General features: G+C 49.1%; 1 protein-coding gene across 1 annotated transcript in view; it reads right to left on the bottom strand.

Annotated features, from left to right (window-relative positions):
* The window catches only part of YY1 (YY1 transcription factor), a 44,113-nt gene extending 30,613 nt beyond the window's left edge, over positions 1-13,500 (bottom strand). Inside the window, exon 1 of the mRNA XM_054447597.2 lies at positions 12,417-13,500. Coding sequence (XP_054303572.1) covers positions 12,417-13,095 — 679 coding nt within the window. The 5' untranslated portion in view covers positions 13,096-13,500. The remainder of the gene's footprint in view (positions 1-12,416) is intronic.
* Positions 13,501-13,844: the final 344 nt, after the last annotated feature.

The raw sequence follows: 13,844 nt of genomic DNA, 5'->3' as shown, positions 1-13,844 counted from the left end.
AGACCAAGACTAACTTGGCCTAAGATAGAACGTGTGGAAAAACAAAATCTAGCCAACACTAGTCATATATGTGGAAGGACAATTAACTCACATTTAAAAGTTTCTATTTCTGCATATGGTACTATTCAAAAGGTTAAAGGTATTGTATAAATAAGCCCCTGGCCCATCCCAATCTCCCAGCTGCTCAGTGTCCTTCTATGTTACCAAAGCAATAATCACTCCAAGTCTAGTTTGAGGAGCAAAGCAAAAGACTGAGTTTGTAGACTCCAATTTCCAGTCAAAAAGATATAATTAAGGAACTAAATAAATGGAAAGGCTAGAAGCACTCTACAAGTCCAGAGAAGTAAAAAGATGGAGTCTCACCTGCCCTCCCCGCTCCAAGCAAAGTGGTTTTCTCAGTGTCTAGTAAAAGGTACTCAATACAATTTACCCTCTTGCATTCCTCTCATGACCTATCTAAGCCCAGTCCACTCTCCAAAACCCAAATTAAGATCTCTTCCCTTCAAGAAGCCATTCATTCCTGTCACTCCAGCCTCTACTCTTAACCTTGCCTGGTTTCCTCATTTATTAAACAATGAGGCCAGGCACAGGAGCTCACACCTGTAATCCCAGCACTTTGGGAGGCCAAGGCAGGAGGATCTCGAGGCCAGGAATTAGAGACCAGCCTGAGCAACAAAGAGAAACCCTGCCTCTACAAAGAAATAAAGAAGAAAGAGAAGCAAAGGGAGGGGAGGCAAGGAAGGGACAAAGGGAGGGAGGGAGGGAGGGAGGAAGGATACCACTGATTTTATAAGGTTAAAACAAGGTAACATGTTAAATGCCAACCATCATGTCTGGGAAATTGAGTAGTGAGCAAAAAAGTCCCTTTATTTCACTTCCCCTCTCTCCTAGGTTTAAGGGGGAACAGCAGGTCTTGTGCCTTGCACGTAACAGGGACTTGCCAAGTTCCTGCAGAATGACGTATACAGGGGATGCTAGCACATGTATACGTTTCCTATTACCACTGTAACAAACTACCACCAATTTGGTGGTTTGAAACAACAGGAATTTATTCTCTTATAGTTCTAGAGGCCAGCAGTGAGAATCAGTTTCAGAGCTATAAAGTCGTTGTGTGGGTTCCTTCTGGCGGCTTTAGTGGAGAATCTGGTCCCTCACATATTCTAGCTTCTGAATCCTGCCTACATTCCTTGACCTCTTGTCTTCACTGGACTCCAACCTCTTACACCTCTCCTACTTCCTCTTTGGCAGTCAATCTCCCACTGCCTTCCTGTGAATACAAGGACACTTGTGTGATTACATTTGGTACCCACCTGGATAATCCGGGATACTCTCCCTATTCCAAGAGCCTTGGTTTAATCACACTTGCAAATAAGGTTAACACCCACAGGTTCCAAGAATTAGGATCTGGCTATATTGGGAGTCATTATTCAGTCAACCAGTTAATCAGTTAGTCAATATTTTAATCGGAAAAATCAAAGGCCTTATATATTATTTCTCTCTCTCTCTCTCTTCTTTTTGAGACAGAATCTCATTATGTCATCCAGGCTGGAGTGGAGCTCACTGCAGCCTTGACCTCCTGGGCTCGGGTGATTCTCCCACTTCAGCCTCCTGGGTAGCTGGGGCTACAAAAGCACATGCCACCATGCCTGGTTTTTTTGTTGTTTTTTTTTTAAATTTTCTGTGGAGACAAGGTCTCACTATGTGGCCCAGGTTGGTCTCAAACTCCCGGCCTCAGATCCTCCCACCTCAGTCTCCAAAAGTGCACCATGCCCAGCCACGTTCCTTAATACATTTTTTAGGTATCTCTAAGACAGCACTGTGAAATTTGTCACATTGGCTGAAAAATGCCAGTACTACCACTCAGTGGTCCCCTTCATACACAAAGGAATTCATTCCTAAGAAACGCTTTATTTCCTCAGAATTAATATCAGATAAAGGTAGTATAAGTGCCTTTTTTTTTTTATTTTGACTGCCAGTAACCTCATTAGGATTGACGGTAATTTTTCCTGTGATCCCGATTTTCTATATTCACCTTCACCAACAGAGATATTTACCTATGTATGTATGCATGTACATGTTTGGCTAGATTTTGTTTCTCTACACCTTCTATCTTACGCCACTCTAGGTTACTTCTGGCAAAAAAAGACAAAAAAGAGTCACCACTACCATCACTCAACCTTTCACTGAAACAGGGGAGAGCTAAACATTTGCGATTCACTGCTAAGCAACAGGCAAAAATCAGACATAGGTTGTTTCCCAGTTTTTCCCACTAATAAAGACCTTAAGAAAGGATACTATCCTTTATTAAGTACCTGTTTCATTCTGGCAACTGTCACATTTCTCAATTCAAACAATATCTTTAAGGTATTAAAACCTATGTTTTTGGCTGAAGAAACTGACCTCAGAAATGACAAGCAATGTATCTAAAGAGCAGTAAGGAGGCTGGGTGCAGTGGCTCACGCCTGTAATCCCAGCATTTTGGAAGGCCGAGGCAGGCAGATCACCTGAGGTCGGGAGTTTGAGACCAGCCTGACCAACATGCAGAAACCCCATCTCTACTAAAAATACAAAATTAGCCAGGCGTGGTGGCAGGCGCCTGTAGTCCCAGCTACTCAGGAAGCTGAAGTAGGAGAACTGCTTGAACCTGGGAGGCGGAGGAGATCATGCCACTGCACTCCAGTCTGGGCGACAGAGCAAGACTCCGTCTCAAAAAAAAAAAAAAAAAAAAAAAAAAAAAAAAGCGGTAAGTAGCAAATCTGAGATTTGAATTGAGAATTGACTCTAAAAGCCCATGCTGCTTCTAAAACAGAACGTTCTGCACCTTCTCTCTATCCCTGATACTTCTTTTCCACCTATACAGGAATAGACCAAAACAGTATTCTGGTATAAGCCCTGATTCTGCCTTACAGCACAAATTCCAGCCATTCATTCACTCAATATTCAAAGTTCAATACTCTCCTGAAAAGACAGGTCCTGACACCAAGAGAACAGCTTCTTGCACAGCAATGGCAGCCCCTTTCCCTGACTCGCAGATCTTCTATTTGACAAGGGGAATTAATTTACGCAAGAAAGCCGGGCATGGTGTCTCACGCCTGTAATCCCAGAACTTTGGAGGCTGAGGCAGGCAGATCACTTGAGGTCAGGAGTTTGAGACCAGCCTGGCCAACATGGTGAAACCCCATCTCTACTAAAAGTACAAAAATTAGCCGGGTGTAGTGGTGCAAGCCTGTAATCCCAGCTACTCAGGAGGCTGAGGCAGGAGAATCGCTTGAACCCAGGAGGTGAAGGTTGCAGGTGAGCCGAGATCGTGCCACTGCACTCCAGCCTGGGCAACAGAGCAAAACCGTCTCCAAAAAAAAAAAATTACACGAGAAAGAGTCCATCACAAATAACCACTTATATTGTTTTAATGCTTAACCACATCTGAAACCACTGTGTAAAACTAAAGTAACTGAATGGCTATTAAGAATTTTACTTGGCTGGGCGTGGTGGCTAACGCCTATAATCCTAGCACTTTGGGAGACCGAGGTGGGCGGATCATGAGGTCAGGAGATCAAGCCCGTCCTGGCTAACACGGTGAAACCCCGTCTCTATTAAAAATACAAAAAAATTAGCCAGGTATGGTGGCGGGCGCCTGTAGTCCCAGCTACTCGGGAGGCTGAGGAAGGAGAATGGTGTGAACCCGGGAGGCAGAGCTTGCAGTGAGCCGAGATAATGCCACTGCACTCCAGCCTGGGTGACAGAGCGAGACTCCGTTTCAAAAAAAAAAAAAAAAAAAGAATTTTACTCAAGCTGGGTGGAGTGGCATGTACCTCTAGTCCCAGCTACTAGGGAGGCTAAGGCCAGACAACCACTTGAGCCCAGGAGTTCAAGGCTGTAGTGCACAATGATCACACCTGTGAATAGCCAGTGCACTCCAGTCTCAGCAACATAGCAAGAACCTGTCTCAAAATAATTTTTTTTTTTGCTCAAGAGTTCCTAATATCTCATTTGCCAGGTCATGTTAAAATGGAAGACTCTTGCTTTAAGAAATTGAGTAGGCTGGGTACAGTAGCTCATGCCTGTAATCCCAGCACTTTGGGAGGCCAAGGCGGGCGGATCACGAGGTCAGGAGATCGAGACCATCCTGGCTAACATGGTGAAACCCCATCTCTACTAAAAAATACAAAGAAAAAAAATTAGCCAGGCGTCGTGGTGGGGGCCTGTAGTCCCAGCTACCCGGGAGGCTGAGGCAGGAGAATGGTATGAACCTGGGAAGCGGAGCTTGCAGTGAGCCAAGATCGCGCCACTGCACTCCAGCCTGGGCGACAGAGCAAGACTGTCTCAAAAAAAAAAAAAAAAGCCGGGCGTGGTGGCACACACCTAGTAATCCCAGCTACTCAGGAGGCTGAGGCAGGAATATTGTTTGAACTTGGGAGGCAGAGGTTGCAGTGAGCCAGATCAAACCACTGCACTCCAACCTGGGCGACAGAGTAAGACTCTGTAAAAAAGAAAGAAAGAAAGAAATTGAGTATATTGTTCTGTTTGTAAAGGAATAGAATTTCCTGCTATAAAGATTGAAATGGACTTTAAGGATACCGCTACCCCAATTCATTTTACAAAGATCCCAAGGTCAGTCCCCTCTAGAGAGGAAATATGATGCTGTTGGCTTTCTGTTCTTGATAATTATTCATGAAGTTAAACAGAATGGAACCTACTGAGAAGATACTTAGAACTAGGAAATGGCTTGGCTCCCCTTACGTGCTGTTATGAAAGTCCATCACACATGAAAAGGTGCAAGCCCCCCCAACAGTCAGCTAACTTCGAACATCTCCTTTGGCTCTTCCTAATACTCTGCAGTAATTACATGAATGTTATTTTCTGCATCCAAGTCATGATTCTGATAACCCTGTCTCTACAAAAAATTAGCCGTGCCTGGTGGTGTGTGCCTGTAGTCCCAGCTCTTGGGGCACTGAGGCAGGAGGACTGCTTGAGCCCAGGAGGTCGAGGCTGCAATGAGCTGAGATTGTGCCACTGTACTCCAGACTGGGTGACAAAGTGAGACCCTGTCTCAAAAAAAAAAAAAAGAAAAGAAAAAAAGAAAAATCATTTTTGCTTACTCTTCCTATTGGAAGTAGTAAGAGCACAGAGAGAATAAAAATGGTCACCTGAGCAGATCAAGAGTTAAATAAAAGAATGCAAATATTAAGTAACATTCATTGCAATAACTGTTTTGCTAATATAACCTAAGTTTCCCAGCCTTAAAACAGACTGACCTTGTTAAGCAGGTTTCAAAAACAAAATGCCTTTTGTAAATATCCACCTAGGAGTCCGACATGGATGTTTTAAAAAATTTACCCTCTTCCAAAAGCCTATAAAATACTAACTGTAGATAGGACAGGAACCCTGACCTTTTCCTGATATGGATTTTTCTTTTCCCACTAGGGGGAGTCAGTTGTTGATAGCGGGAGGGAAAAGGCAAGGTTAATAACCTGGAGTGGAGAGTCCGACAGCACAAGAGGCTTTATTAGGAAGCTAAACCTTTCAGAGCTACCAGATCAGGATTCAAGATCTATGACTTAGGCTACCCTATGTACGTCATGAGGGTGAAGTGATTACTTTGGAGGGCTTTTTGAGCTTGGATCCATGGAAATTCATGTTTATAGCATCTCTAGTTAGTGATAAACAGCGCAGTTTTCACTGGTGAGGGAGGGTGTGAAAAACCCACAGAGGAATGGCAAACGGTCATGACTAGTGATTTTTGGCAAACCTGCATCTTCTGAACTTATAAAATTGAGAAAAATTCAATGCATTTCAACTTCCTTGCATTTACTGATTTTCTATCAATGGTTTTCTGGTCTTACAGGTTTTGCTTAATCCAGCACAAGCTGCTTCTCTATTCAGTGTAACAGAATAATAATTATTATTTTTGCCTCTCCTTCAGCAGTTTAATTTGTCTCCTCTCAGAAGGTCACAGCTCAGGTGGGGTCTCACCACCCCACATCCCAACAACGTCCAAACAAGGGTTCTCTACCCAGAGCATGAGGCCAACCTGGGCACACCAGGGGAGGGACCATGGACTCCTAGGCGTGAAGGAGGTGCCACTCAGCTGCCAGCACTTTGAGAAGGCACAGGCCCCCCGCAACCCAAGCTGTACTGACTGGCATGGGACAGAATTGGGGGGACACTGTCCCCGCCCCTGTGCTATCCTCATTAGCCATGGGCAGGCAGTATGCACATGATGGCCTCACCTCACAAAATCCATGTATGGAAATGGAAACGGGGTGGGGGTGACTATGGACATGCTGGCTTGTTCCCAGGGTTCCAGGCATCTATGTAGCAGTTTATGCACATGGCAATGCAACTTCTGCTCCGAATTAAAATATCAACAGCCTTAGAGAGGGTCACAGTTTCTCACCACCTGAAATCTCAAGATTTTAAAATCACCTAAATTTCTCTCTGAACTAAATGTTTTAAATTCTCAGTTTTTATCATTATCTTCCCTATTAAATGCAATGGTTAAGTGGCTTAGTTTATAATTAACTAAGTTATAAAACAGTTACTCCTGGCTGGGCGCGGTGGCTCACGTCTGTAATCCCAGCACTTTGGGAGGCTGGGGTGGGTGGATCACCTGAAGTCAGGAGTTCGAGACCAGCCTGGCCAACATGGAGAAACCCAGACTCTACTGAAAATACAAAAATTAGCCGGGCGTGGTGGCACACGTCTGTAATCCCAGTTACTCGGAAGGCTGAGGCAGGAGAATGCCATGAACCCGGGAGGCGGAGCTTGCCGTGAGCCGAGATTGTGCCACTGCACTCCAGCCTGGGCAACAAAGCCAGACTCCGTTTCAAAAAAAACCCAAAAAACCCCACAACAACTGTTACTCCTATGTAATCGCATTAATATCTAGGGAAAAAATATACAGTACTGTGCCCAAATCTGTCAACACTGAAATGTTTATTAATCATATATAGTAAAAAAAGGCCAAAGTAAACACTGGCATTAAAGCAATTGATTAAGATTATTCAAAACATAGTTGAAGCTGGGTGTCTGTAGTCCCAGCTACTCAGGAATTTGAAGCAGGAAGATACTCTGAGCCCAGGAATTCAAGGCCAGCCTAGGCAACAAGGCAAGACCCCATCTCTAATTTAAAAAGCAACAACTAAAAAAACTCCAGATGCACAAAGTTCTCTGACACACTAAACAGCTAAGCATATTCAGGTTAAATATAGAAGAAACTGGCCGGGCGTGGTGGCTTGCGCCTGTAGTCCCAGCTACTCTGGAGGCTGAGGCAGGAGAATGGCGTGAACCCGGGAGGTGGAGCTTGCAGTGAGCCGAGATCGTGCCACCGCACTCTAGCCTGGGTGACAGAGCGAGATTCTGTCTCAAAAAAAAAAAAAAAAAAAGAAATAAAAATAAATAAACAAAAATAAATACAGAAAAAACTAAACGTGTATGACAATTAAAAATTTAGGAAAAAATAAAGTGGTCAGGCACAGTGGCTCACACCCATAATCCCATCACTCTGGAAGGCTGAGGCAGGAAGACTGCTGGAGCCCAGGAGTTTGACACCAGCCTGGGCAACATAAGGAGACCCCATACCTAAAAAATTAAAACATTAGCCTGTGGTCCCAGCTGCTTGGAAGGCGGAGGTGGGAGGATCGCTTCAGCCCGGGAGGTTGAGGCTGCCGTGAGCTGTGACTGTCCCACTGCACTCTAGCCTGGGTGACAGAATGAGACCCTGTCTCAAAAAAAAAAGTAAGGGGTTGGGGGGGGTGGGCAGGTTGGTAATCCCAACACTTTGGGAGGCCGAGGTGGGTGAATCACCTGAGATCAGGAATCAGGAGTTCAAGACCAGCCTGGGCAATGTGGCGAAACTTTGTCTCTACCAAAAATACAACAAAATTAGCCGGGCATGGTGGCACGTGCTACTCGGGAAGGTGGAGGTTGCAGTGAGCCAAGATCTCACCACTGCACTCAAACCTGGGTGCCAGAGACCCTCGTCTCAAAAAAAAAAAAATAGTAAAAAAGGAAAAAAAAAAAAAAAAAAAGCCGATCTCTAAGGATCCTTTAAGGCCTAAAACTACTAAAAAACTATTAGATTCCTATACTGATATTACATGCAAAAGATGCCCACCAGAGTGCTCTTACTGTGGGAAATTAAAGGAACATGGCATGTGCGCAAAAGAAACCCATTTGGTTTCCAGAAATATGATGACTCCCACTAATATATTATTTTTTTTTTGGAGACGGAGTCTTGCTCTTTCGCCCAGGCTGGAGGGCAGTGGCGCTATCTCGGCTCACTGCAAGCTCTGCCTCCTGCGTTCACGCCATTCTCCTGCCTCAGCCTCCTGAGTAGCTGGGACTACAGGCACCCGCCACCGCGCCCAGCTAATATTTTTTGTATTTTTAGTAGAGACAGGGTTTTACCGTGTTAGCCAGGATGGTCTCAATCTCCTGACCTCCTGACCCACCCACCTCGGCCTCCCAAAGTGCTGGGATTACAGGCGTGAGCCACTGCACCCGGCCAATTTTTTTTTTTTTTTTTGACACATTGTCTCACTCTGTCACCTAGGCTGGAGTACAGTGGTGAAATCACCGCTGACTTGCAGCCTCGATTTCCCAGGCTCAGGCGATCCTCCCACCTCAACCTACCAAGTAGCTGGGACTGACTACAGGCATGTGCTACCATGACTGGCTAATTTTTGTTTTTTTTGTTTGTTTGTTTTTTTGCAGAGTCGGGGGTCTCACTATATTGCCAAGGTTCATCTCGAACTCCTGGGCTCAAGCGATCCTCCTGCCTTGGCCTCCCCCAAAGTTCTGGGACTACAGGTGTGAGCCACTGCACCCAGCCTGATCTTTTTGCTTTTTAAACCAAGAGGGTCTAAGAAGTGACTAGACCCTTGGGGAATACCCTGTATGTACAACTATTTTTATAAGGACTTCAAGTAACTCAGCTTGGGGCTTATGCAAAACTGTTACTTCACAGTTCATTCCAAACTAAGGGGCTATTTTAGTGAACCTATAGTGTAGTTAAAACCTTCATGCCTAGGATCAAATGAGATCAAGTACACGAAAGCAGTAATGCTGCCCACCATGCTCAACCCATATGTACACATACATATAGATTTACCCAACAATTAACCCACTTTCATTTCTCCACTTGTTATGGAATTATACTGACTATATCACATCATTTCAGTTCTGAAGATGAAATCACTTTCAGAATTTGAAATTGGGAAATGCAGAGTTATCCATAAGCTCTTTAGCTTCTCTTTACTAATAATTCCAAATCACAAGGAAAAGTAAGGGGGATAGTTTACCACAAAACACATGTCCGAGAAACAGGCCATCCTATGTTACCGCCATCAAATATTTCTAACTACCTTTATGCACAGCGTTCTCTACCACACTAGCTAGACAACCAACGCTTTAAAGAAATGGACACTATAGCCAGGGGTGGTGGTGGATGCCTGTAATCCCAGCTACTTGGGAGGCTGAGACATGAGAATCCCTTGAATCCGGGAGGTGAAGGTTGCAGTGAGCCAAGATCGTGACACTGCACTCCAGCCTGGGCAACAGAGCAAGACTCTGTCTCAAATTAAAAAAGAAAAGAAAAGAAACGGACATGAAAACAACCCCAAACTGTGCCACCTTAAAAGCAGCCACTTGGCTGGGTGCAGTGGCTCACACCTGTAATCCCAGCACTTTGGGAGGCTTAGGCAGGCGGATCACGAGGTCAGGAGATCAAGACCATCCTGGCTAACATGGTGAAACCCTGTCTCTACTAAAAACACAAAAAATTAGCCGGGCGTGGTGGTGGGCGCCTATAGTCCCAGCTACTCGGGAGGCTGAGGCAGGAGAATGGCACTAACCCGGGAGGTGGAGCTTGCTCTGAGCAGAGATCATGCCACTGCACACCAGCCTGGGCGACAGAGCGAGACTCCGTCTCAAAACAAAAACAAAAACAAAACAAAACAAAACAAAACAGCCACTTGCACAGGGGAAGTAATGACTTGTAAATGCTCACTTAATTGTGTCAATCTTCCATCAGTCAAGCCCCTCAGACTTTCTCCCCTAACTGGCTGACTCCATACATACCACTTCAGCAGGCAAAGCCATATACTACCAAGTTCTCTGGATGTGAAAAAGTGGACCAGCAATTTGTTAAGATAAAATGCAGAACATGTAAAAATATGTCGGTTTTCTAAATTACTCTAATTTCACACACTATGAGAAAAAGTAAATTTACTTTTAAGTGGTTAATGTATCTTTACCTAAATATATAATTTCAAATCGTATTCTGAATTCTGCAAATTCATCAATAACTAAAACCCCCATCCCTTACTCATTGCTATTAACAAAAAAAATGCCCCCACCCCCTCCCTTTTTTGAGACAGAGTCTCGCTCTGTCACCCAGGCTGGAGTGTAGTGGTGCAATCTCGGTTCACTGTTAACCTCTGCCTCCTGGGTTCAAGCGATTCTCCTGCCTCAGCCTCCCGAGTAGCTGGGATTACGGGCTCCCGCCACCACGCGTGGCTAATTTTTATATTTTTAGTAGCGACGGGGTTTCACTGTGATGGCCAGCTGGTCTCAAACTCCAGACCTCAAGCGATCCGCCGGCCTCAGCCTCCCAAAGTGCTGGGATTACAGGCGTGAGCCACCACGCCCGGCCAAAACCATGAATTTTAGTTCCAACATGATCAGTGTGTAATCTCTTGAGCTACCAAAATACGTGGAAATTATCTTTTGATAACCATTAAGTACTAAAGTATTCATGTTTCATTTAAAGATAGTTTCTGCTAAACTCAAACTACTATGAGTTCTACAAGGCACCCTGGATGCAGGACAGCGCCTGTTAGCACTTCGTATTAGATTTTGACAGCTCCTAGATCCCTTTGCTCAGGCCTCTTTCAATCACAGATCCACCCAGCTGTAGTTGTCTCATCTTGAGGCTTTCACCAGATACAAACTAGCTTTTTCAGTCCAGCCTTTTCATTTCTGTTTCATTCATTCCTCCGAATTTTAACGATCTTTTAATACTCAAAGGTCACCATATTTTGAGTCTCCATTCAGTTCTGAGAATTTATGAAGCTTTAAACTACTTATAGGGAAAGAGGCTCCACCGCTTATATGGAGTACTAAACGTAATCACCACAAGCATTAGATTAACTACGATGGCAGGATTATTCTTAGTCTATTTAGTATCTCAGCAATTTAGCTAGGTAGCATATGAATATACTAATAGGATACTGACCTAAAAAGCCAGCATTGAATTAATAATTGCTTTTGAAGTAAAAACAGATTTTACACATGCAGATAAGATCCTTTTGCTCTAGATGGGTTTTCAGGCCTTCGTTAAAAGTAGTATTAAAACAATAAAAACTAAAAAAAAACCCCGCTTTCTATTATCTTTCTTTTCATGGGGAAAATAGATACCTTTCTACAAAGTAAAAAGCATAAAACTTAAAATTTAATTAAACTACCCGATTTTATTTACTGGCAAATGTCCACAGTTGAGTAAACTAACCCAACCTATTCACAAGAGCTAAATACTTGAGGGGAGAAAAAAAAAAAAAAAGCTTTCCCAAAACGTAAGTGACTAAGAATTATCCGCAAAGATTCATCACAGGCCCTTTCCACTAGGTACCGCAGGAAGGCGAAAGGGCCAGGAATTCGCTGGCAACGGCGGTGACAGGCTCCGACTGACGCTCGGAGCCCGCACACGCGAGCCCTACGTGCAGCCCCAAGTCCCGCCCCGCAGCAAACGACGCCTTGGGCAAGCGTGCGCTGGGGCAGGGTCCAGCTCGGCGCTGGGTGGGCGGGGAGCAAGGAGGCCGGAGGCGCCCACGCGTGCCAAGGCCCCCTCCTTCTGGAAGGTGCCACCGGGGAGCAGTTGGGAGTCCGGGGAAGTTGGGGGCGGGCGGGGCAAGCGCCCGCGGCGCCCTCCAGCGGCCGACGGGGTAACGGCAGCGCCGGGCGGGGGCGCGCGTCCCGGAGGCAGCAATCCCTGGCCCGCGAGGCCGCGGCGCAGCCCCGCCAATGCCCGCCCGCGTCCCGCCCGGGCCGGGGGCGCGCGGCTGCCGCCACAACGGGCCGGCGGGCGCGCCCGTTGATGCGGGCGTCAGGGAGCGAGCGCGCCGGCCCCTCCCCCGGCCGTCTCCGCCCCGCGCGGCGCTTCCCCCTCTCGGAGAAACTACGCCATTGCGGCCTAGCCGGGCGGCGCCGGCCCCTCCCCCTCGCGGCCCGCCGCCATCTTCGCGGCCCGCCGCCCGCCGCCGCCGCCGCCGCGCCCCCGCCGCCGCACGGCCCGCCATCTTTTGGGGCCGCCATACTTGCCCTGGCGAAGAAGATGGCGGCGCCCATCACACACATAAAACATGGCTTCCCTTCAAAACAAAAACATCCCGGGGCCGGGGCGCGCGGCCGGCGCTCACCTGAGGACCACATGGTGACCGAGAACTCGCCCTCCAGGGTCTTGATCTGCACCTGCTTCTGCTCCCACTTCTTGTTGCCCGGGTCGGCGCCGCCGCCGCCCGCCGCGCCGGCCCCGCCGCTGAGGTAACTCTTCTTGCCGCTCTTCTTGCCGCCGCCCTTCTTGACGCGGCCGCCTCCCGACGACGACGAGCCGCCGCCGCCGCTCTTGCCGGCCGCCGCCACGGTGACCAGCGTTTGTTCAATGTAGTCGTCGTCGCCGCCGGCCGGCGCGGGCACCGGGATGAGGATCTGATCCTCGAAGCCGTCCTCGGCGCGCAGCCCGTCCGAGTCGTCGCCGCCCACCACCTCCTCGCGCGTCTGCACCAGGATCACCTCCTGGTGGTGGTGCACCTGGGTCGGGTCGTCGGTGACCAGCGGCTGCAGAGCGATCATGGGCGGGTGGTGGTGGTGGTGATGGTGGTGGTGGTGGTGGCCGGCGTGCCCGTGGCCGCCCCCGCCACCGTGGTCGCCACCGCCGCCGTCCTCGTCGTCGTCGTCCTCCTCCTCCTCCTCGCCCACCACTGTGGTCTCGATGGTCTCCACCGGGATGGTCTCCACCTCGATCTCGTGCAGCTCCACGATCTCGGCCGGCATCTCCGAGCCGTCCGTGGCGATGTAGAGGGTGTCGCCCGAGGCCATGGCTGAGGGCTCCGCCGCCACGGCCGCGGCGGCCTCGGCTCCTCGGCTGCGGGCGGGCGGGCGAGGAGGCGGCCGGCCGTGGGGAAGGAAGGCAGAGGGAGGAAGGCGGCGAGCGGGCGGGGGGAGAGGGGGCGGGCGGCGGGGGAAGGGGCGGGCGCGGCGGCCGCGGCGGCGGCGGGGCTTCCCCGCCTCCCTCGCCTCGGTGCGCCCCGCGCTCGCTCGGCTGCTGCTCGTCCCGGCTCCCCGCCTCGCCGCAACCGCCCGCCCTGGCCGCGCCTCCTCCCGCCCTCCGGGCCGGCGCTCCGCTTCCCCCTTCTTCCTGCGCCTCCGCCTCCTTCCACACAAATACCAACTCCTCAACCCGAGCCCAGATCTCGCCGCCGCCGCCGCCGCCACACTCTGCTCGGGCCCGACCTCGCGAGACTTCCGCGCTGGCCTCAGCCCGCCCCGCCTCGCTGCCACTCGCCCGTTCGCCCTCTCGATTCTCCTCTCGGCCAATCGATCTGTCCGCTGGCCTCCGCGGCCCCGCCCACTCGCCGGGCTCCTCCCGGATTGGGGCCGATGGGACCGGGGGCGGGGCGGCTCGCACGCGCGCTGGCTGGCCCGCGGCGCGTGACGTCAGCGAGCCGCCGCCGCCGCCGCCACTGCCTCCCGCTGCCCGGTGTCGCGCGGCTCCCGCCCTTCGCGGTGCAACAGCCACAAAACCCGCCGCCTCGGGTCTGGGCCGTACTCGGGAACGGGGCGTCGCC

Source organism: Pongo pygmaeus, chromosome 15 (assembly GCF_028885625.2).
Source record: "Pongo pygmaeus isolate AG05252 chromosome 15, NHGRI_mPonPyg2-v2.0_pri, whole genome shotgun sequence".
Taxonomy (NCBI): Eukaryota; Metazoa; Chordata; class Mammalia; order Primates; family Hominidae; genus Pongo; species Pongo pygmaeus.
The sequence above is the reverse complement of the archived record's forward strand: the minus strand, read 5'-3'. Positions and strand labels throughout refer to the sequence as shown.